We start from the raw sequence: 22,123 nt of genomic DNA on the forward strand, positions 1-22,123 counted from the left end.
TATCGAAGACGCAAGATCAGTTGAGGATTATCGAACAGCGGATTGCCGTTTTATAATCCATGCGTAATGACCCGAGGTGAAAAAATTTGGAACAAATTTTTTTTTACGTATACGTGTTGTGCTGAGAATATGTTAAGTTATTAAATCTGTTCGTCGAATCGATTGCTTTAAAATATAGAAAAATATTTATTATATGTGAAAAAATATGCAGTTTGCAGTCGTTGAATTATTATATACTATTTATATATTATAATATTAATAGTAATAGCCGAGTGGACAGATCTGCGTCTTCGATGTATGTATATTTATATGTACTCGTTATATATGTACCTCGTACAGCACAGATAAATACTATATACACATTTATATATGCGTATATGTATAGTATAGCATATATAATATATGTATACTTAAATCACAACGCGAAAATTTTTCTTTTTCATTCTCTTTTCTTTTTTCTTTTTTTTTTTTTGTATATTCAACTTTTCTTCTGTTCACCTTCGAAACGTAACGTATTTTAAATAATATCATAACTTCAGTTGCGACAATTTATATTACTCTACGTACCTATTACAGTAAGTGATTGTGTATTTTATAATTATTCATTTGAATAATTATTATACAGTGTGTAATATTATAGCTGTATTGCAGTCGTCGCAGACGGTAATTAATTAATTAATCAATTAATTAACTAGTGAGTCTAATTGTTGAACGATTATCGAAATACACAAATATATTATGTAAATGTATGTATATATATATATATATATATATATATATGTATATATATATATATATATATGTATAATAATGCATGTGTTTATGCATGTATAACTTACCTATAAGGTTAAAACTAATCCACATATCGATTCATTTTACTCGTGTGTGTAATATTATATCATAATACGTGTTATGCATAATATGTTATACATTCAATTTATATGGGGGAAAAAAAACCGACGAAAAACTATCGCACCGATTCTTTCTCCTCTCGCTTAAGGCGAATTCAATTCTATACCTGTTATAACTAATTATACGCAGTTTTTGGATTCGATGAGCGATTTGTTATAAACGACCCGGTGGCTCGTGGCGAAGGGACGACGCGTTTTTACATGAATTTGCGACTTCTAAATATCTAATCATGTGTTAATAAGAGAAAAATTAAAAGTAAGAAATTATACTCTTACAAAGATGCAGTTTCGCTGTTGCAGGAAAATTCCTTGTTTAGGGTCGCAAAAAATTATCGGAAATCATACTAGCTCTCGTTTATTTATACAGGGTGGGGCATTTAAATTGACCTGGGCGATTTTCTCGAAAACGAAGTAAAATCTCAAAAAAATTTTCAGTCGAGAGCTGTAAGGTTTTGAAGTGAATTCGAGTATAAAAGTATAAGTACACCATTTTCCCAAAATTGACGCTCAATGGGATATTTCAAAAATAAGAAAAAGATGTCCGTTCGCCACTTTACGCGGAATAAATTTATAATTTTATCAAAGCAAATTTTCGAAACGATGACCATAAACTTCAATACACTTCGATTCCTTTTTTTCGTTGCGACACCACCGGTTTTTGAAAACAACCGTCTACAACTTTGTGTTTTGACTGATTCGATTTTGAAAGGTAGCATTAAGCATCTAATGCCTGACAGAGTTGTTTACATCACGCAAACCTTAGAGGCATTGTTTTTCCTGCGTGAATCGGAAAGTTGAAATCGAACCAAGAGTTATCAGTCAAAACACAAAGTTGTGAACGAATTTTGTTCGTCGTTGTATCTTTTTCTTACTTTTGAAATATCCTATCGAGTCTCAATTTTAGGAAACTGGCGTGCTTATACTTTTATACTCGAAATTGAATACTTTTTTCATTTTCATAATAAAAAAACACACCATCCCGTTTAAAAAACCAAATCTGACCTTCGTATCTCCGTGGCGCATCCACTTGATAAAAATTCGAACGCGCCATGTTCCGTCCATTTCAAAACCTTACAGCTCGCGACTGAATTTTTTTTTCAGATTTTGCCTCGTTTTCGAGAAAATCACCCTGGTCACTTTAAATGCCCCACCGCGCACCGTGTACATTATACTCGCATCGTCCGTGAAAATCGATCCTCGAGCCTGGAGGGACACAACGTTAACCTTAATTAAATACGTAAGTGGACACGAATTCTAAAATTGCCCGGTATTTTTGTATTGATCGATTTGATCGATCTTATAACGCAATAACGTGTACAGCTTATAAATAGGTTCAATGTATATTATATGGTAATTGGTATTATATAATTCAACAGTAAATATATTATCACATTTAGATTGTATATTAATTTTAAGACAATATTATTATTATTATTGTTATTATTATTTTTCTTGTTGTTCTTGTTGTTGTTTTTGTTGTTATTGTTACCATTATTATTAAATAAATCCATCGAAGGAAGTCGTAGCTGTGGAAACGTATAATTTATAATCAAACGCGTGAAATTTACTTTTTTTAATTACACGATATCGGGAATTTTGGCGTGGAAAGTAGGGCTGATTTTAAAATTTTTTCAGTGTATCCGACGCAGGGAAAAAATTACACCGTGAGCGATTAGAAATATATAATAGAACGACATGGAACTATGCACTATACGTTTGTATATCTTAAGAATTCGTTTCCCACACGGTATTTGCTGAGCACACAAGAATCTTATCTCTGCCTGTTATCCTGCTTGCCCATATATTCCTCTCTTTCTCGCAATCTCCGTTTTTCTATTCGCACAAGAATATTCTTGCATAAATGCCAACAATTTACAGTGAAAATAATTCGCCAGCGATTTTCTTCAAAGTATCCAAGAGTATAATAATTATGCAGCAGCGACTTTTGTTTGCGACGAAGAATTGAAAAACAAAGCGAACGCCCGTTTCGATAATATATAATATCATCTAAATTTCTAAACTAAAATTTCGCTTTAGCTACAACATGTAATAAAAAAACACCACCATGTAGATTGCATATAATTTCCGTGTCCGTGTTTGAGACTTGCGTTTATGTTTAGTGAGAGGCTTACGCTTTACGGCTAAAATTGTAAGTTTCCTTACAGTTGAAAGATCTTTAACAAGCGTTAATTTCGTATTTACATTTGAAGTACATAATACATCTAGGTTAAAACGTTCCTTCGTTGATTTGCTTTTCTTTTCTTTCTTTTTTTCTTTTTTTTTGTCAATTTTCCTTCGATTTTCGGTACGAGCGTAACTACAACAATTCATGTGAAATTATTCTCACAATACGAGCAAAAAAATTACCGTAATTGTCACCCGTACACTTCAATGAAATATAATTGTCTTAAAACGTTACATTGGCACGCAAGAAATTCCGTATAATATATAAATATATACACACACACACACACACGCACACACAAGTATATATGTATATTACACTCTTAGACGGACTGTGTATTTGTATGTATTTTAATAAGCATAGTCGCACGAACCGTTAAATACGCAATCATATGTTACAAGTGTGTAAGTTTGTGTGAACGAATGAACAGATCTGAAAACTGTGTACGCATGCCGTAACAATACGTGTATCACACTGGCCGGTGAAAGAAACATAAACATTCTAGAAAATATATGTATGTATGTGTACTAATATTCAATAACAATAATAATAATAATAACGACAATAATAAATATATGTTACATACACATTAAGACAACGTCGAATCTACGCTAATTATTATATTATATACATGTATAAATAATTTACCGACGCATATTGCCACACGATAAAAACCGCATCGGATCCGTGATGTGTATTTTAAATACACATCTCAATGCATGTTACAAGTGTAATAATATAATTGTCAGAAAATCGCAGCACCGTGTTCGTATGATATAAATTAGACAGATTTGGGCATGCAGATTAAAGTATAATTAAACACATTAAAAATTGACACACATTAATGTATATTACGTAACTCTGTTACGTATTAGCTAAATTTTTACGTTGGTAGTTGCGTATGTATGTATCATATTTTAATATAATATAATATCGTACAGAGAATTGAAAGAATTTGAAAAATAGCACCTTTCCTTATATTGCCAGGGTTTTAATGATTTTTTTTTTTTTTTTTTTTATCTAGTATAATAATAATAATAATTGGTATAATTCGTATATTGCCAATTTCTTTACTTTCTATACAATTTACGCGCGAATCAGTCTCTTCGAATTGGGTAGATTTATACATATATCATTCTTGATATATACGTATAACGTCATTTAGTCTAGTAATTTTGAATATAATATATACTCGGAGAAGCATATATGTATATTTTTTCTAAAAAATATCGATTCATTTGATAATTTTGTAAATATTTCGAATTTTAAGAATTTATGTTTCAAATTGATGGGAATCAATGTACGATGTCGCCGAACATTCTTATCGTTAGATGGTGAAACCTGTATCCTTCCATTTTCCAAATATCTTTTACAGCTAGTTTATTAATATATCCTACTTTCACTAATCTCATTTCTTAACCACGTGGTTCGTTTTCTCTGCATTCTCCGCTGGCTCATCGCGATTATCATCATACATCATTTTTCATTCCGCAAAGCCTGGAATTGTTAATCGGAGGTGAAAATTCGACAATTACTGCATATAATTTTGGGCAGTATTGATAATTTTCGACTTATAATTTATGTTTGTTATAAGTCAGTACCTTCGACGTTATTTAACTTTCTTTTATCTCATTTCGTTCCTTATAAACGCATAAAACCCTGGCATATTATCAGTTCTAAGTCTCAGTCTTTGTTACCACCATTTTTAGTATTTCTGCCGCCGAAATTCTTTTCGATATATTTCTGTTTTTTTTTTCTCTCTTTTTTTTTCGTTTTTCAATTTTTATTCATATATCGTCCTTCTTGACTCTTGTCAGTATTTTACTTGTTTAGATTTCAGTCTCCCTCTTATCCAGTCTACGACATCTAGCACCATCTCGCAGCTTTCATATAATAATGACTAATATATGTATGTATAATAATATATAATATAATCAATAATATCGTCCGATCGCGTTACGAATATATCATCGTCACGCGATCCGGATGCGAATAATAAAAAATTCTTTACAAATATTTACTTTTACTTAGAAGTTAGTTTGAAAATTTCTTTTCCCAGCAAAAGTTTCAAGGGTTATTCCATTTCGCTTTTATACTTGTCAATTTGCTTTTATCTTATTCCTATATATTTTCTCTCTCTCTCTCTCTCTATTCATTTTCTTTTATTCTTTCGTTTCTTCTCTTCTCTTCTGTTTGTCCGTATTTTTAGCTTACGTTAAGTTATCGACGGTTGCATGCACTTGCTAATTCAATTCTACAAAACACATCGGTAAAAGTAGTTCTTGCCTTTTATTCCCACGGACCAGAGACGCGATTTATGAATCGATTCTTTCGCTTTTGTTCGTATTGGTGAAGTTTAATTTTCATCTTTTTATATTGATTGAATGTAAGTTTTAATAACGTGTTATTTAGGCATTCGTAGGTATTGATTATTGGGGATATAGATTTATACCGATGGTACTGTAAATTGTGACAGAAAGGAATAAAAGTTGAAAAAAATTGGGAAGAGAAATTTCGGTGACAGTTTTCAAATATCGTATGTTGAAAAAAAAAAAAATATTCAAGCAAAAACTGTCGCGGTTTCGGCACCCAGGAAATTTTGTAAGTTTTCTCGTTTTTTTTTCCAAATTATTTTTTCTTAAGAATCAACAACGCGTCTCTGGTCAATTTTTATTACAGATCGGCTGTAAAGAATCTACGCCTCGTCATTATTGCACAATATATAATAAGAATTTTAACGATAATTTGAAGTTGTTTAGTTTACTATAGTGACACGTGCTAATAGTTAAACTGCTTATTGACGAAGTTAGGACGTGTAAAATTGTATTTATACCTATATTTATATTAATGTATACTCATAATTCACTTCTCTCAAATATATTATGTATAATAAGAGTTAAAACAATTATATTTTCCAAATAACTTGCACGCGTAAACTCCGCCGTGCTTTTTTTTTTTGTATAGTATTAAATACTAGCTCGGCTGGCAAATGAATTGCAATAAAAAGACGACCTCCGTATGTTCAAAAGAATTCTCGTAATCTCGTATTACGAATACTTTGAGCTTAATTTAATGTATGCACGATTCTAGGTACACGTCACTTGTTGTAATTACCACTTTGAATCAATTCATGCAGTTGTTTCTATCATACTCCTCGTGTCATCCCGATAAAATAGCACCCATGTGGGACTCGACTCGGTAGGTATTCGAATCGAGCCAGTTTCTAAGTGATAGATGAAGAAAAAAAAAAAAAAAACCTTACCAGCAGGCGTGAAAAGTTTGAACATTTTAGAGGGTGGGGGTGAAAACTTGGAAGGGTCAATATTTGGAATGACCAATGTGTCGAAGTTTCAAACATGCGAAAATAAAAATAACGAAAGATGAATTGTTCGAAATCTTTCGTTATTTTACTTTCGAATGTTTGAAACTTCGGTGTATCGGCCATTCCAAATATTCATCCTTCCAAGTTTTTACTTCCACGCATTTTAGAGAGACAACGATTACACAGGCGCACAAAAAAGCGTCTTGTCCGGCCGATCAGACCACCATACCTGTATATTGGTTGCACATGCTGAATCCCCTAGATTTTGAGCTATATATGGGGTATTCCAATCTAATTTTCGCGTCGAGAAATCTTATAACGTTCGAGGTCGATGAACGAATCTTTCAGGCAGGATTATTCAAAATCTGGGGACGACGGTGCAATTCTTAGATCCGATTTGGATTTAGCGCGTGCAAAAACGTTTAATTACGGTCGTTCACTCCGCCGGACGGGAAACTTTTTTTGTGTGACTACGTTATTCGTATCGGCTCCACCTTTTTTTCCTCCAACTAACTCTCTGCGAGAGTATAAACTTACAGATGTAGATAAGACGTGTCTTACACGTGAATCGATTATCCAGCTTAAAACGCCAGCCGAATATTCTTTGGCGTAAAATAACGCCTGAATCCCGTGAAAAAAGTCGGAAACATATTTCCTCGGTTTAAAGATTTACGCCGAAAGATCACTTCGCCGAGATGTGAGCGACGTGCTCGCCTGTTGCCGATTTTCTTCCTAAGTCGCACTTCCAGAGTTCGAGGCCGGTGAAGAGGCTGGACTTCTCAGATTTTGACCGATTGGCGTGATCTGCAGCATGCCGCGGGGACTGAAGGTGTCGCAGTAGAGGTTTTCCTTCTTGTGGACGCGACGCACGTGGCTTCTCAAATTGTCGCGTCTGGCACTCCGGTAGGCGCAGTGTGGACAAAGGTGCGGCTTCTCCCCGGTGTGCATCCTTCGATGCTGAATGAGCTGAAAGAAGCAACGAGATAGAGAGGGAGAGTTGGAGGTACGTAAGAAGAGGAGGAGGAAGAAGAAGAAGAAGAAGAACAGTCCAGTCAAAATAGGTCTGAATTAAAAATATTCGAGATATGGCAACATTTTTGTGTACAGAGGTTTTCGACCTTCGTTAACTGAAGTCTGAAGTCAACTGTGAGCCGCGTAGTCGGCGTTTCGAGAAAACAGGAAAATTTGACGATTTTTTGCATTTTTCTCAAAAACAGCTATCGATAGGTGAAAAATGACTTGACCATCGTGTAGAGTGGAAAATTCTACGTCGAATTATGTTAACATACGTCGGAAACGGAATCGGATTAACAAGTTAGGAGAGGGGAAATTATTTCACCAAAAATTAGAATTTCTTTTTTTTTTTTTATTTGTTAATTCGATTCCGTTTCCGACACGTGACGACATAATTCGATGTAGAATTTTCCGCTCTACACGATGACCGAGTTCTTTCTCATTTATCGACAGCAGTTTTTGAGGAAAACGCAAAAAATCGTCAAATTTTCCTGTTTTCTCGAGACGCCGGCTATGCGCCTCGAAAATGACATCAGATTCGAGTTTCTGAGGATCGTGAACCCCGCACAGACGCAAAAATGCAGCCGTATCCCGAATATTTTTAACTCGGACCTATTTTGACTGGATGAAGAAGAAGAAGAAGAGAAAGAAGAGGAAGAGAGAGTATTGACTTTACCTTCTTAAGCTGCACCGTCCTGAAGATGCATATGTCGCAGCAGAAGTACCGATCGTCGCGGTGCCTCCGCATGTGCCGGCTGAGGTCGACTTCCGAGGTCCGATCGGCCCCGCAAACGGGACAGCTGACCCTTGTCTCGGGCGCGGCGCCCTTGGCATGGGCCCTGAGGTGCTTCTGGAAGGCCTTCTCGATGGTGCAGGCGTAGGAGCACATCGAGCAACGGTATTCCTCCCTCTCGTACCTGGATTGAAAGACCGCGAGTTGCGGTAGGGGTGAGTTTCGGGCTTCCGGAAGCCTCCAACGCTTCGTAGAAACTTCAAGTACCTGTACCTGACGCGCTGAAGGGCCAGCGAGCGCTTCTTCCCGGTCGGCGACATGCCTTGGGCCACGTGCGCCGCCACGTGGGTCTCCATCTCGCACCGACTTCCGGTCGCGAAGTCGCATCCGGTCGCCGGACACCTCCGAGACTCCCCGGCGTCCAGGGCCGACATTGCCGGATGACAGTCGGCGATGTGCTTTCTCAGCGCTGGCCGCGTGTCCGAAACCGTTTCGCAAGAACCGCAGGAGTAACCGCGACCCGGTCTCGTCAGCTCTCGAGATCTGAAGAAGGAGAGGAGAGGATACTGGTTACGCTGGTTCGCTTTTTAATTTTTTTTTTTTAAGGTGCTGCTCGAAAAATTTGTGACAAACATTGAAAAAATTACTGCCGTCAAACCTGGAGGAGGTAGGAAAATATTTATAGGTCGCTAACAATTATTGTAATATTTTTTATTTATTTTTATGTGTACGCTTTATGAACTTTACTACCTCTTCTAGGTCTTACGACAATTTTTTTTTTCAGTCTTTGTCACAAATTTTTCGAGTGGCGCCTTAAAAAAAAAACGTTAATAAATGAGCCACCCTAATGTTTGTGTTACGACCGGCGGAGACCCGAACTGTCACTTTTATCTCTTAACCGTAATCTCACACTTCTCATATTGTCCCTCTATATTTGACGTCTCCACGATCTTAGACATAGCCGAAAAGTATCCACTCGGTATCGATGTGGGACCCCCTGCTTCTCGCAGACCTCCTCTGAACATCTCCCGTTTTGATACCTTGACTCACTCAGAACCCTACACTTTGTAAAGACGCGTCTCCAGACCTCATATTCAATTGCAGTCATAGAATTATCTTGAAATTCATTTTTTAAACAAACACCTTTCGACGAACATCCATCGTCATTCCCTACCCTACGAGCAGCCTTCAGGTGTGCCTACTTTCGGTGGGAAGGGACCCATTCAATAGTCCATAACGAACATAACACTGGTGGAAGCGGTGGGATACGAACCGACGCCTCCGGCATCACCAATCATTCGATATTCTAGCGACTTACTTCTCGGTGCAGGAGGACGAGTCGCTCTCCGATCCGCTCTCGGAAGGTATAGGAGGCACCTCGGAACCCTCCAGAGCAGCCGTCGCCGCCGAGAGTCGTCCCAGCATCGCCGTGTACGCTCCGAGGACCCAGCTGTTCAGGACCGGTGGAACACCCTCTTCCTAAAACCGATCGATCGAGTCATGAGTGATCGGCAGGAACGCCGCAGGGAATCTGCGACCCAGACGAACCTTGTCCAGAAGAAGACACGGCAGCCCGTCCGGGGGCTTTGGGTGAAGATTATTGTTCGCCGAGTGCCGGGATTCGTCGTTACCGCTGCTCACACTTTCCGCATCGCTTTCGTCCCCCGGGTCCTCCGTATTTCTGATCACACGTCGTATGGCCGTCTGGTTTTAAATCGAAACCATTACTGGTCGTTAATCCTCAACGATTTGATACCAACTGCGTTGCGGTAATTATACCTACTTTCTTCTGTTTTCATCCGGGTACGCTCGTATGGAAGAAGACCACCACTGAGGCTTAAGGGGGTGGTACAGGTTGGACGGTCTAAAATCGTACCTATTTTTAGGATTCTCTTTTTTAAGGAAAGTAAAAACACTCGGAGCAATCTCAGTTTGAGGGCTTTATTATTTATAGTTTCAAGAACATTTTAGAATTTTTTCACTCAAATTACTAACAAAATGGCGCCAGTTCGCTATTGATATGCGCCATGTCGCCATTTTGTTAATAATTTCAATGAAAAAATTCGAAAATGTTCTTCAAACTTTAAATGATAAAGCCTACAAACTGAAATATCTCCAAGTGTTTTCATTCCTTTTAAAAAAAGAAAACCCTAAAAATAAGCATGATTTTAGATGAGCCAAGCTGTACCCCCCCACCCTTTATTAAGGATGAATCGGCTGAACCGAATGAACAAAAGTTGGAATAACGGAAAGAAACCGGTTAAAAAATCTGCACTTATGTTACTCACGTCTACGACGTTGAACACGAGTGAAACAACATCCCCGCAACGTCACAGACACGATTCTCATTGTCAGTCAATTCGAACAAAACTAATCAACTATTTTGGAATTAAAAGTTTTGTGGTCGGGATGTTTAAGCCGATTAGGTTACGAGACTCTGGTGTTTTTTATCCGGTAGAAATGTTTTTCAGCCAGGAATGTTGTTCATTTCGTTCATTTTTAGATTTCCTTTCAAGGGTTCCTCCCTCTTTTCTCGAATCGCTATTCGATCGGTGATTTCGGCCGATTCATCCTCCGCAGTTATCGTCGATCTCCGTTACCCACCTGACTGGAGTTCTCGTCGTCATCCCGGTCGCTCCTCCGTCTTTCTTCGATGTTCGATTCGTTGTCTCGTGGTTCCCGAGCCCCGCCAGGCTGCACAGGCTCCGTCGTCCTGGAGAGGGTCCTGGTAACCAGTTCCATGGCTCGATAAGCGGGGCTGCTCGCGGCGACGGGCATCGCGATCCCCTCAACCGGACGCCGCAGCGTGTTCAAGGCGAAGGCTGCCCCAGGTGTTCCAGGACCCCCTGGACCCAGGATCGGGTGTCTTCGGGCGAGCCGCGGATCGCCCCAAAGTCCCCCCGCGGCGTGCAGACTCCAGATCCCATATTCCATCTTCGGGTGGTTCATTTTCAACGTTTTGTTAGTTCGAGGGATCTTCGCAGGTGATGAGAATTCGAAAATACGATATTCGTTCGGTGGGTGTAGTTCCGAAAAACCCATACCTTTGATCAATTTCATATTTCGCATACCCGTGTACTTAGACTCGCCGATGACGAATATGATTGTGAAAATACCCGAAAATTTGATTTTCAAGGTCAAAACTAACGAAAACCGATTCTTAAAAACTTTTTCTACTTTATTTCGATGAGTTTTGATCTTGGAGAAACATGTTTTTCACCAAAGTTCTAGTCCATAAATTATAGACTGATCTTTTATGTTCCGTACAGTTTTTGGCTGGAATCAGTTTTTTTTTTCGAGGAAAATGGAGTAATGCTCCAATAAGTATGTACGTTTTGCCAAAACTCCATTAGTTTCGATATTGTCTACTTAGGTTGTAGTTTGGTCTTTGAAGTACGTGTGGTATTTTTTTTTTTTTCTCAATATGTTTGTGTTTCGAATCGTATGAAAAACGCGGAAAGTGACTGTTGCAACTCAAAGGTTGAAATAAGTTGAGCCTCCGTATGACAGGAGCGCAATAACGTACTTATTGTAGCATTGTTCCATTAAAAAAAAAAATAAAACGATTTCACACAAAAACTGTATGGAACGTTGAAGATCAGTCTTTTTATAGGCTACAATTTTTGTATAAAACATTTTTTTGCTAAGATCAACACTTACCGAAACAAAATAGGAATACTTTTTCAAAATTTGGTTTTCGTGAGTTTTGACCTTGTAAATCAAATTCGCGGTTATTTTCACTATCATATTCGCGATCAGCGAGTCATAATACATGGGTATACGAAATTTCAAATTGATCCGAGGTACGGGCTTCTCAGAACTTTATCCCATTCGATTTATCTGCATATCTTGTGCTACAGTTTGACTATGTGGAAATTAAGTAATTCTGACGATAACGTGTATAAATGCGGTATAATTGTGAGGAATTGAATAAGAAATCGATAATAAATTAGCTTCTGTGACAAGTTGAGGAATATATTATTGTTTTTTGGTGAAATTTAATCTCAATTCTGATGCAAGCTGTTGTCATACAAGACTTGTACGAGTCTTGTGAAAAAATGAATGATTTTGGAGAAATTTGCTAAAGCAGGGAAAGAAAAGGGGAGAGAATAGATTGACACGGAAATACTAAAGAGCTAGAGCCTAATTAGTGAGCCTCATCCTCTTCCCGCCCTGATTCGCCACCCTTCCGCCCTCAGCGAGGTCCCGACCCAAAACCCAACACAGAAATCCCCGACCATCGTCTCGAATCGATTTGTTATTGTTTTTGTGTCTGCGGTCTCAGGCTGCCGGGGTTGGTAGGGCAGAGAGGTGGCGGCAGAGAGCTGAGATGAGGGATGCGGGGCCGAGATGAGAGGAGAGGAGAGGAGAGGAGAGGAGCGGAGAGGAGAGCGGCGAGGAGAGGAGAAGAGGAATATGGGCAGGGGATGCAGGGTTGGATTATGTGCATGGTGAGGTATGGTTGACGAGGTGTATAGGGCTAGTGACGTCAGGGGTGAAAATTTCAACTATCGCGGGGGAGGGGGGGGGGGGGGGGGGGAGAGGGTGAAAATCTGGTGCCGATAAAAGACGAGAGTAAATTGAGGGAGGCGTGCAGATATGCATAAGGATGTGTAACGCGGTTATATTCTAATTTAAAATTAGGCTTAATGTAATATATATATTGTATATTTACGTGCTGACGGCCGGTAGCCTCTCGCTGCTCCTATCTGGTTACCATTACACTCAAATGTATGAAATGCACTAACATACTCTATCCCCCCACAATAGCCCTATTTATGATTGGGCAAAATTGCTTTCCATGCGCAGAATAAAATTCCACGCAGTAAAAATGTTTAAAAATAATGTGAAAATTGCGAAAAAAACGACTAGTTTTTTGAAAAAAAAATTTTTCCAAAACCATCGATTTTTTTCCACGCATCTTTTCGCCACGATATGCGGTTTATTCTTGCCAAATGTTTGCAAAAATTAACGAAAAATTAAATATGGCGAGACGGTGAGCCTGCGCAAAATATCATGTGTTTTTCGCGAAATCCGCGGGACCCGGATGGCGCCCCCGATCCTTGTCAGCCCGGCAAAATCCACCAAAATGGCGATTTCTCTAATTTTGCGTCATTTTTCTTTTCTACCTTGAAGCCACGAGCGGAAGACTCGATTAAAATGTCGATTAATTCGCACGGGGAATGTTGCATGTACTATTCCCATTTGAATTACGTTATGAACGAAAACGGTGGGAAAAACGTTTTCGTTTCATCACCAATCATATTAAATCTTGATTTCGTTAAGGGTATATCCGCACATCGGCCACCATTTTGGTCCTTTTTTTTTTGTAATTCTGTTTCGATGTATTTCAACGACAAGAGCGACCAGATGTTATACAAACGCAACTTGGCCCATTTTAGATCACCTTTTAACTTTACGGGATAGAAGAAATTCGACGGATATACAGGACATAATTTATTATAAAAGGAGAATTTGTACAAAATATATAATATTAAATTCTTAATAGCTATATTTCAATAATCTTTATCGGTATGAACACGCACTGAGACAGGTGGAAATTAATTGATTAATGTCAGTCTGCTAGAACGTTGCAAGACACGTCGGCATCGTTGTCGGCAAAAGATGCAGAGGCTTCCTTTAAAACGAGGACTTGAAGTCCGCAGAGAATATCGTCGAATCTGAAATCGAAGAATGAATGTAAATTTTTGGATTGGAATTTTCGTAGCGACTTTGTAAACGTATCGTATTATTCCAGGCATCGTACTTTTTTTTCACGCATTCGATTTCCGTTTGTTTGTCGGTCAAATTCTGTAACCCGTCCGCAAGATCCCGGTATGTGGTTTCCTTGTTGCCGTTTGACTCCAGTATGCACTTCAGTACCTCGCCAATGTCTTCTAAGCTTTTAAAAAACTCCCAGCTGTCCTCTGGATTGTTGGGAATGACAATACCCTGACATTGCAGCTCGTCTAACGGTTCGAGCAGCGTTTTTAAGTCCAATAATTTTTCCTTCACCTTATTTTTCCGAAGGTCATCTGTAGAGTGATAAATTTTATTTTATTTAATTGCAGGACAAGGCTTATTCTCTCCTAACAATAAATTCGAATATCTGACTATTCATGTTTCTTTTTCCTACCAAAGGACGCGGTAATGTCCGTTAATTGCGCATCGATTCTGCTCTGCATCAGGTTTGCGCTTCTCAATTCACTTTCCCTCAGTTTCGCCGCCTCGACCTTCTCCTTGGCAACGCGTCTCTCGCTTGAAACGGCAACCATCTGAGCAGTCATCGCACATTCCTTTTCGGCAATTTTCTTCTTAACTAGAATCTCAGTCGCTGTAGCTCGCAGGTACTTATCGTAAAGAAGGCTCAGTTCATTTTCAGGATACTCGGACTCCGCTTTCATGGGAAGCTGTGACGGATGTTGGGCCAAGGTCATGTTGAGTCTGGCCACCGCACCTACGCGTCTTTTCGTCACCAGACCTAGAGCAGAAGACAAAAGGCACGGGTTTGAGAAGCGAGACGAAACAGTTGAATAACACTCCTCCATTCTTTGCCGAAGGTTCCGTCTATTTACCTGGGGGGATCATTATGTCACCAGGACCCATGGTAGGTCTGTGTCGAAAGTTTGTTGTTCGATTCATCGCCGAAATTGTGACATCATGAGATGGGTTACGCGAGCGATTTTGAGGTGTGCCAGCATTTCGTGTTCTAGAAAAAGCAATTTCGAAATGCTGTATACATTTTATTCTTGATATGCATTGCCCAAGACGTGAATTTCATTGTAAACAAACGAAATATTATTCATGACACTCTACTTTACGCCTAAAGGAGTTTTATCGAGTTGATAAAGCTAATGCGAAGTTGAATATTAACAATCTCAACTCACTTCTTCGCGCTGTTAGATTTTACCGCACCCGGTTTCGGTTCTCTCTGCATGATTGGTTGTGGTTTTTAGGTTATGTCAAAGATTCGGAACAACTCTATTTCGCACACCGCAGGGTTTCGATTGGTTTTCAGGGCGTTCCACGAGGCTAGGGTAACATGTTTCTCCAATTTCCTCACGCATCCAGAGGTCCAATTATCATATCTTCACGATTTAAACATTCATACGATCCACCTCTCGTAACACTCGTCTCTGCGCTTCTTCAAGTTTGACGTTTGTACACAGCCGGCGAGATGGCGAGAATCGAAGCTCGAAACGCGTCAGAAGTGAGGAGGATTTTATAGTTTCTTGGTTACACTCAACGTGGCGCCACCGGATGGCCCGAATTTTAGCGCTGCCAGTACTGGTATTAGGAACTATTTGAGCCGCAAAAAGACCATTTGAAATTCCGCGGTTCGGTAACTGAAACTCGGATTAATAAAAATCTGACCATGCTTCGTATTATTTGACTGATTCAAGAGCGCTATTTCTTCGTCATTTACTTGCTTCTCTTATTTGGCAACAGACATTTTTTGGTATTTTCGAGAACCGAACAATTTATTAAGTGAAAAGAATGGCTCGCGACGCAAGGACGTTGATTATATTCGCCGAAAATATAAGTTTTGCTTTATTCGTATACCGAAAACGTACAATTAGTGATAGGTAAAATGCAAAATGTACAGAATACGCTGTATTGATCAGCCGTGTTTTATGACTGCAGGATAGTTCCTCTTTTAATTTCAATTCCATGAAATATTTTCTCATTCGTATAAGCGCGTTAACGAACTTTTATATTTCAAGTACAATCGGAATGTGCGAAAAATGAGATCGTGCAAACGGAGTTCGCACAACGATTGTAACGATCTGTGAACGCGATGCTGGAACATAGGGTGCGCGCTTCGTCACTTTACAATGGGAACCATGCAGCAGGCAAAATTTTAAACTCTACCCGAGGATAATCCTTATGAGAGGTCGCGAGTAACCTTGTCGAGTGCTTGTTTCGCGTTCGAGTACCTCAGAGCCTGAATACTCAATTAAGTCGATCAACAAAGGGTATAAGGCACAGCCGGAGAGCGGGACAGAAATGACGTCAGTCGGGAATCGTCAAAGAAGAAAGACTAAACGAATCGCGGGGAGTAAAATATGTGAGTTGCTTCGTTACACAGGTCTGCATAAATATATTTTTTTTCAGCTGCATGGGATTTTTTTTCTCAAATATTCAGTTTCCGAGTGTGCTGAATCCAAAAAAATATTTCCATTTGTCTCTGTCGCGTATAGTATTTTTGCAAAGCACAAGGTGTTTGCATAAAAAAAGCACAACAATAATGAAAAACACTACCATTTCGTTACAATGAACTAAACAATATTTCTTATAAAATTAAACAAATAATTTCTTTACGAAATTTATTTAAGATTCCGTGTTCGTTCTTTTCGCCTATAAAACCTTTTCTTCTTCTCTTTGATACACCTCCGAACACGCTTCCGCATTTCATTTTTTCTTTCTCTGTTTGCATTTACTCTCGAGTCCCACTCTGATATATATTAAATAAAAGTGACAAATCACTTTTGCACAAGATTTTCCGAATCAAAAATAGGACACCGGATTTCGAATTAAACGAGAGCTTCACTCTAAATGAAACTACAAACTCGAGTTGAAGAGAAAACCTGACGTGATGGAAGTTTATGAGTGTTTTTTCCGGTTTCAGTAAGTGAAAATTGAAAACAAAGAGTATAAAAAACCTGTGCGGTTCTTGGTTGCAAATCTGTGTTATCAGCCGGCACCGTGTAGTGTGCAATGTCAGAAAATTTTTTACATATAAGGAGCGCAGTTACGTGATCAGGCCGTTGATGCATCCCTGCTCTCTGTATCAAATTGTACCTGGAGTGACATCTCGTTTCCCTTACCTCGGCCACTCCGTGCTTATCAGTATCGCATAAACTCGAAAGTATGACGAACAATGGGTATGGACACACAGTGAAGCAAGGAAGCTTGCAAGCATCATATGCCGTGAAGAAGAAATTTCTGGTCATCCCTTTGATAATTCAGGCAAGTTTTAACTGCGGTCTTTTACAACCGGGTCCTTCCTCCTTCTCCCTCTGCCCCTGACCAAGCCTCTCGCTGATCCCATCTCAGGGAGCCGGGGAAGAACCCTGCTGACCCATCCCAGCGACACTTCACTCCTCGAGCTCCTTTTACGACAAACCCAACCCCCCTCTCTTTACGGAGCTCTGCATCTTAAATAATTGATTCTAACGTAGTTACGGCTGTTTTTATAACTGTTTTACCGACCGCTGTTGCCGCCATCGTACATTATTTAGATCTCAGTTTTTAAAGTTAAGTCCCAGGGCGCCAAGGTGTGAACAGACTGAAGGAATACGAAAGCTTCGACTACTCCTTTCGTACTGATGAAAGATTAAAATCGAGGCCAGCCACCCCCTCGGAATAAGGGAGAGAGAGAAAGAGGGAAAGAGAGAAAAAGCAGCCACGACGCCCACACAAATTCCCCGATTTATTTCTGCGCTGCAGGATATATGTATACGGGGGCGATTTGTATCCCATACATACCTATCGGCAAACTTTTGGCGACAATGTCCGCGATACAACCTGCATCGACCGATATATCACTCGGGCAAGAGTTTTCGCTCTCCGTTCCCGAAATATAAAAGCGAAGGTATTTCAAGGAGCCAAGAAACGGGAAAATAAAAAAAAGAGAAAGAGTCCAACGCGCTGCACGAGGTTATAGAAAAACCCGCGAAGCCCACATATAAAGATTGCTATCGACGTATGCTTTTCAGCTTTATTTGCGGTTAGTAAAAAGGAGAAAGATAATTTCCTCTTCAACGTCCGCCAGGGTGGCGTTGGTGACGTTAATGTCAGATTCATGGCGCCTGTTTGTTATGGTTCGTATCACTGGCGTTCCCCGTTCATGAATTTAAAAAACCCGACCTTAGCAACTCTAGCGCATCTGCAGTGCAGAAATATCTTGCTGCAAATTTTCGACCGTTTCTTGTACATTGAGATCGTTCTCCTTTTTTCTAGGCTCCGTGGAAAAGGCCATCAAAGTCGGCGCATAATGTGCGGCTGGACATCGGGCACCGCGGCGAGGAAGATGGCTCGAGCAAGTGAGGAAGGGGGGCGAGTCGGGGGGCAGTTTGCCGTATAAAGTTGAACTTTGTTGCGGTGCCGCACAACTACCTAGGAAGGAGCTGAATAATTGATGGATCTGAGGGTTGGATCGGGAAATAGACAGCTGGTTTATTCGGTATGATAGAATACAGACAGGCCTCCGAGTCCGCGAGTTCGCGAGAGTTGTCGAGCAGTTTTCTCCGCCACCCTTCCGAACGACCTGCACTGCACCATCATACGATTCCACGCACTTGGGCATGCGGCAAGTGCTACACAGAGTATACGTATAAGTTATATTGCAGAGGGGAGGAAGAAACATTGAAGGAAAAACCAAACGTTAGCGGAAAAAGCGGCGGTAGTTTAACCGAGTCACGTTTACAAACGTATCGACCACCGGGGTGTCTAGCGAACCGAAAATACTTGAAAATTTTTAATTGTCATGAAATTCAATGCGACCTCTTAAGAAGTCACGAAATGTCATGAAATTTTACTAATGAAACTGAAAAGTTTATTCTCAGATTAATTAGTAACTCTGATTCTATTTTTTCAGTCTCCGTTACAGCACGAAAGGAGAAGAATATCGTCGGTGGAAGAAAATTGAACAGAAAAATCAAAGTTATAGTCTTTCGCAGCGATATACCATGCGCAGCGTGTATAAGGGATGAAAAAATGAAGAGACGGAGAAAGAGAGAGAGAGAGAGAGAGAGAGAGAGAGCACGAAGCCTCCGTATAGATGTACGTACAGCCGTATATCGGAGGGAATGAAATCTTGGGCTTTGAGCAGCGAAGCTATCTGCCGAGCTGAGTCCAAGTCTTAAGTTATCGGTCTTTTTCATTGTGTATTAATGGGGCCGGGCGGCAGCGAGGGAACGGGGAATGCCGGGAAATCTGATACGGCTTGCTTGCCGGGCTGCTGCAGCAGCGTAGCCTCCTTTAAGTGATACTTTAACGCACGGCGTTACTGCGCGGCGTCAGAAGCAGCAGCAGTAGCAAGGTTAATATTGCCACTTCCATTTCCTCCCTCACCGATCTACTATTCATGAAATCATACTTTCGCGCGCGATACTCGCATAAAGCGATGGAACACCGGGGCCACATACCCTCCACCCGAAATTAAACCCCAAACCCCCACTCAATTCCCTCTCCGATTAGATTAACGGGATTTCTCTCGATCGGGCGATACGAAGAGCCGCAATCCCGCGTAACGCCTCCGTCGAATTACTATTATTATTATTATTATTTGAAAAAGTTTTTCAAAATGAATTCAGTTTCCATTCGAATGATCCGTGTTGGAAAATGTCCTCATGAAGTCAGAGCCGGCTGATGGTCGGCGCCATTTTATCATCGCATAACCTAAGTTTTTCATTTCAATCGAGGCAAATCGTAATTCCTTGGCCTTCAAATTACTCATGTTTATAAGTATGCCTGTTTTAACACGCGAAAAAACACGGTCAACGAACAGCTGTCAGCTTGGTTGCGTTAGTTCGATTATTTTTCCACGAGATGACGCATTGCAAAGTGACAATCCCGAGAACGATATACACTTGGTTATCATTGTAGCTCTTGTAACAGCGGAATTAGCTGCAGTGTTGAACGACGGGCCATTCCTACAAAGAATTTGACACTCTACGATTGTAAATGGATTAAGTAAAACGCAAATAGACTCTTCTCTTCTTGCCGGTGTAAATAACGCGGCGGAACAGCACGTATCGCCGAAGAATCGGGAATAGTTTGTTTTACCGTCCGTTTTTCAAACGTGTGGCGAAAGGGGAGAACGAGGAGGGGGGTTGTATATAATTTGTAAAATACAGCGAACGAGAAATCAACGAAATGGACCATAAAGCAATCGTTCGCGCCCGAAGCAGCAATATTTTCTCTAGAAATACAACAAAGGTATAAGGCACTGGGCTCGCTAATAAACAATTCAGGAGCTGTGTACTGCTGTTCCCAGCTTCAGCTTCTTCTTCTTCTTCTTATTCTTCTTATTCTTGTTCTTCCTCAGATTCTTCTCTATTCTTCATTCCAGTTACGCCTCTCCGTTCGTCCGACAACTGTGCAGTGGTCCTGACGACATCGCATCCTTGCAGTACACGTACGGTGTATGTACAGTAGATACCGAAGGGAGGAGAGAAGAAAGAATTCGCGTGGAACGGAGTTTTTTAATTTTTCATCTCTTCTTTCCAACCATTCAGCCGTAGTCGTCGGACTATCCGTCCGAAACGTGGAACGGAATACAGAGGAACGTGGCGTGGCGTAGCTTTGTCCGGAGACGCGAGGCGTTTGAAAGGCGCGGAGTAAAAGATACCTCGTCGCAACCCCACGGGTACATTACTAGAATTGCCACCACCAATTGGTGTCCCCTGACTCCGCGTCGTGCCAACCGAAGTAGGTACGGCTGGCTGCCCCCCGGATCCCCGCCTCAGACGGGGGTTTCGGCAAACACGTTCGCCCCGGGCGACACCGACGTTCAAACATCCAATCGCTCTCAGCGGTGAAACAACTTGAAATTCACCATTGTTATATCGGTATTTGATTAAGCGATGCATTGTCAGACCGCCCGCGACAACGTCGGGTGAACCTGCCGAGCCCCCCGACAAATCTAAAACACGGCGCATGGCTGAGGATAAGGAGAGGAATCGCATTTAGGGCGTCTCGCGCAATTTCGTCATCCGTACTTGACGCGGTTCGTTCACTCACTGGCGACTCTGAAGACTTCAATTTTTGTTGCAAAGAATCTCGGTCGACGTAATCGGGATCTGAAGAAACTGTATTTTTGATACCAGGGTTAAAAGTCAGCGATCGATGAAGGAGACCACTCTCTACATAAAACGTCAAATCTTAATCGATTTGGATGAATTTTTTTTTTTTTTTTGGGAGGGTAAGGAATGTATACATCTTAGGTTCATAGGTACTTTTTGTTGGATCATTGTAGTTTTCAAAACGATTTCTTTTCTTGCCACGTAAAAGTGGAAAATGGCGGAGATGTAACAGTCAGTCGCTGTGAAGCTGTTCGGAAAGGAGGTCGAATGCGATGTAGACTCCAGCACCTCGTAGGACTATCTGAAGCAGTCTGAGCAAAAAAATTGATTGGTGTACAATACGTGTGGTCACTTAATGAACCAATAATATTGGAAAAGTAACGATAATTGGCTAAAGGAGAGTTCTTAGAACAAAAAAGTTGATTTGTTCGGCAAAGATCTCAAACTTTGACCCAGAGAAAAACATGTTTCATTTTGACAATTTTTATTCGGTCTTAGATACATCAATTGAACATAAGTAACGTAAAAAATTGTGCCAAATATGAGTTTGATCGGTCAAATAGTTTTCGAGCAATCGTGTACACCGATTTTCAACTTGTTGAAAGAAAAAAGTTTCGGGATAATCGCGTTTAAAGTTTCAGCAAGAGGAAAACTTATGATTCTGTAATTTACCGACTAGTCAGCTATTCCAGCACCATATAAAAGTCCTTCAGCTTCCTTGTAATACTCATTTTGAGTTTCTAACAGCTATTATTGCTAGACGACTTACTTCTGCACTCGGTACCAAACGGATCAGAGGTGAGTCAAGCTCAAAGGCTTTCGGGACGTCATTTTTGCGAATTGACCAAAATTTTTTGCATTTTTTGTACTCTCTACAGAGAGCGCCTCCCTGAAGCTCGTTACGTCCTCCAGACCTTGGATTCTTTTCCCTGCACACTTTCACAGCTACCTTACAGTACACCCTGCATTATCTTCTTATCATCACCTCACTGCTTCGGTTTTTATAACGCTTAAGCAGAGTGCTTCCTCTACTCGTGCACTGCAACTAGCCACGCAGTCCCTTGCATCCTTTTCCTTATACGTACAGTCACTTTCAAGTAATCTTCCATTCGGCCAACATCTAAATTGACCTGTTTTCCCTTTTCCCAC

General features: G+C 40.3%; 2 protein-coding genes across 3 annotated transcripts; both read right to left on the reverse strand.

Annotated features, from left to right (window-relative positions):
- Positions 1-2,013: 2,013 nt before the first annotated feature.
- On the reverse strand, positions 2,014-12,883 carry LOC124212049 (B-cell CLL/lymphoma 6 member B protein). 2 transcript variants are annotated; one of them, XM_069133599.1, is made up of 7 exons: positions 12,841-12,883; positions 10,770-11,099; positions 9,714-9,869; positions 9,484-9,644; positions 8,439-8,708; positions 8,109-8,349; positions 2,014-7,384 (listed from the first exon to the last, which is right to left on the reverse strand). In XM_069133599.1, the coding sequence occupies exons 2-7, from the start codon at positions 11,097-11,099 to the stop codon at positions 7,151-7,153; spliced, it is 1,392 nt and encodes a 463-aa protein (XP_068989700.1). In that variant the 5' UTR covers positions 12,841-12,883; the 3' UTR covers positions 2,014-7,150. The 2 variants fall into 2 exon arrangements, with proteins under 2 accessions (XP_068989700.1, XP_046467710.1); XM_046611754.2 differs by having other exon boundaries at positions 8,433-8,708.
- A 726-nt stretch (positions 12,884-13,609) lies between these two features.
- On the reverse strand, positions 13,610-15,351 carry LOC124212092 (uncharacterized). Its single transcript, XM_046611837.2, has 5 exons — positions 15,053-15,351; positions 14,741-14,874; positions 14,302-14,646; positions 13,933-14,200; positions 13,610-13,846 (listed from the first exon to the last, which is right to left on the reverse strand). The coding sequence occupies exons 1-5, from the start codon at positions 15,100-15,102 to the stop codon at positions 13,741-13,743; spliced, it is 903 nt and encodes a 300-aa protein (XP_046467793.1). The 5' UTR covers positions 15,103-15,351; the 3' UTR covers positions 13,610-13,740.
- Between the last annotated feature and the right edge of the window lie 6,772 nt (positions 15,352-22,123).

Source organism: Neodiprion pinetum, chromosome 2 (assembly GCF_021155775.2).
Source record: "Neodiprion pinetum isolate iyNeoPine1 chromosome 2, iyNeoPine1.2, whole genome shotgun sequence".
In the NCBI taxonomy this organism is placed as follows: Eukaryota; Metazoa; Arthropoda; class Insecta; order Hymenoptera; family Diprionidae; genus Neodiprion; species Neodiprion pinetum.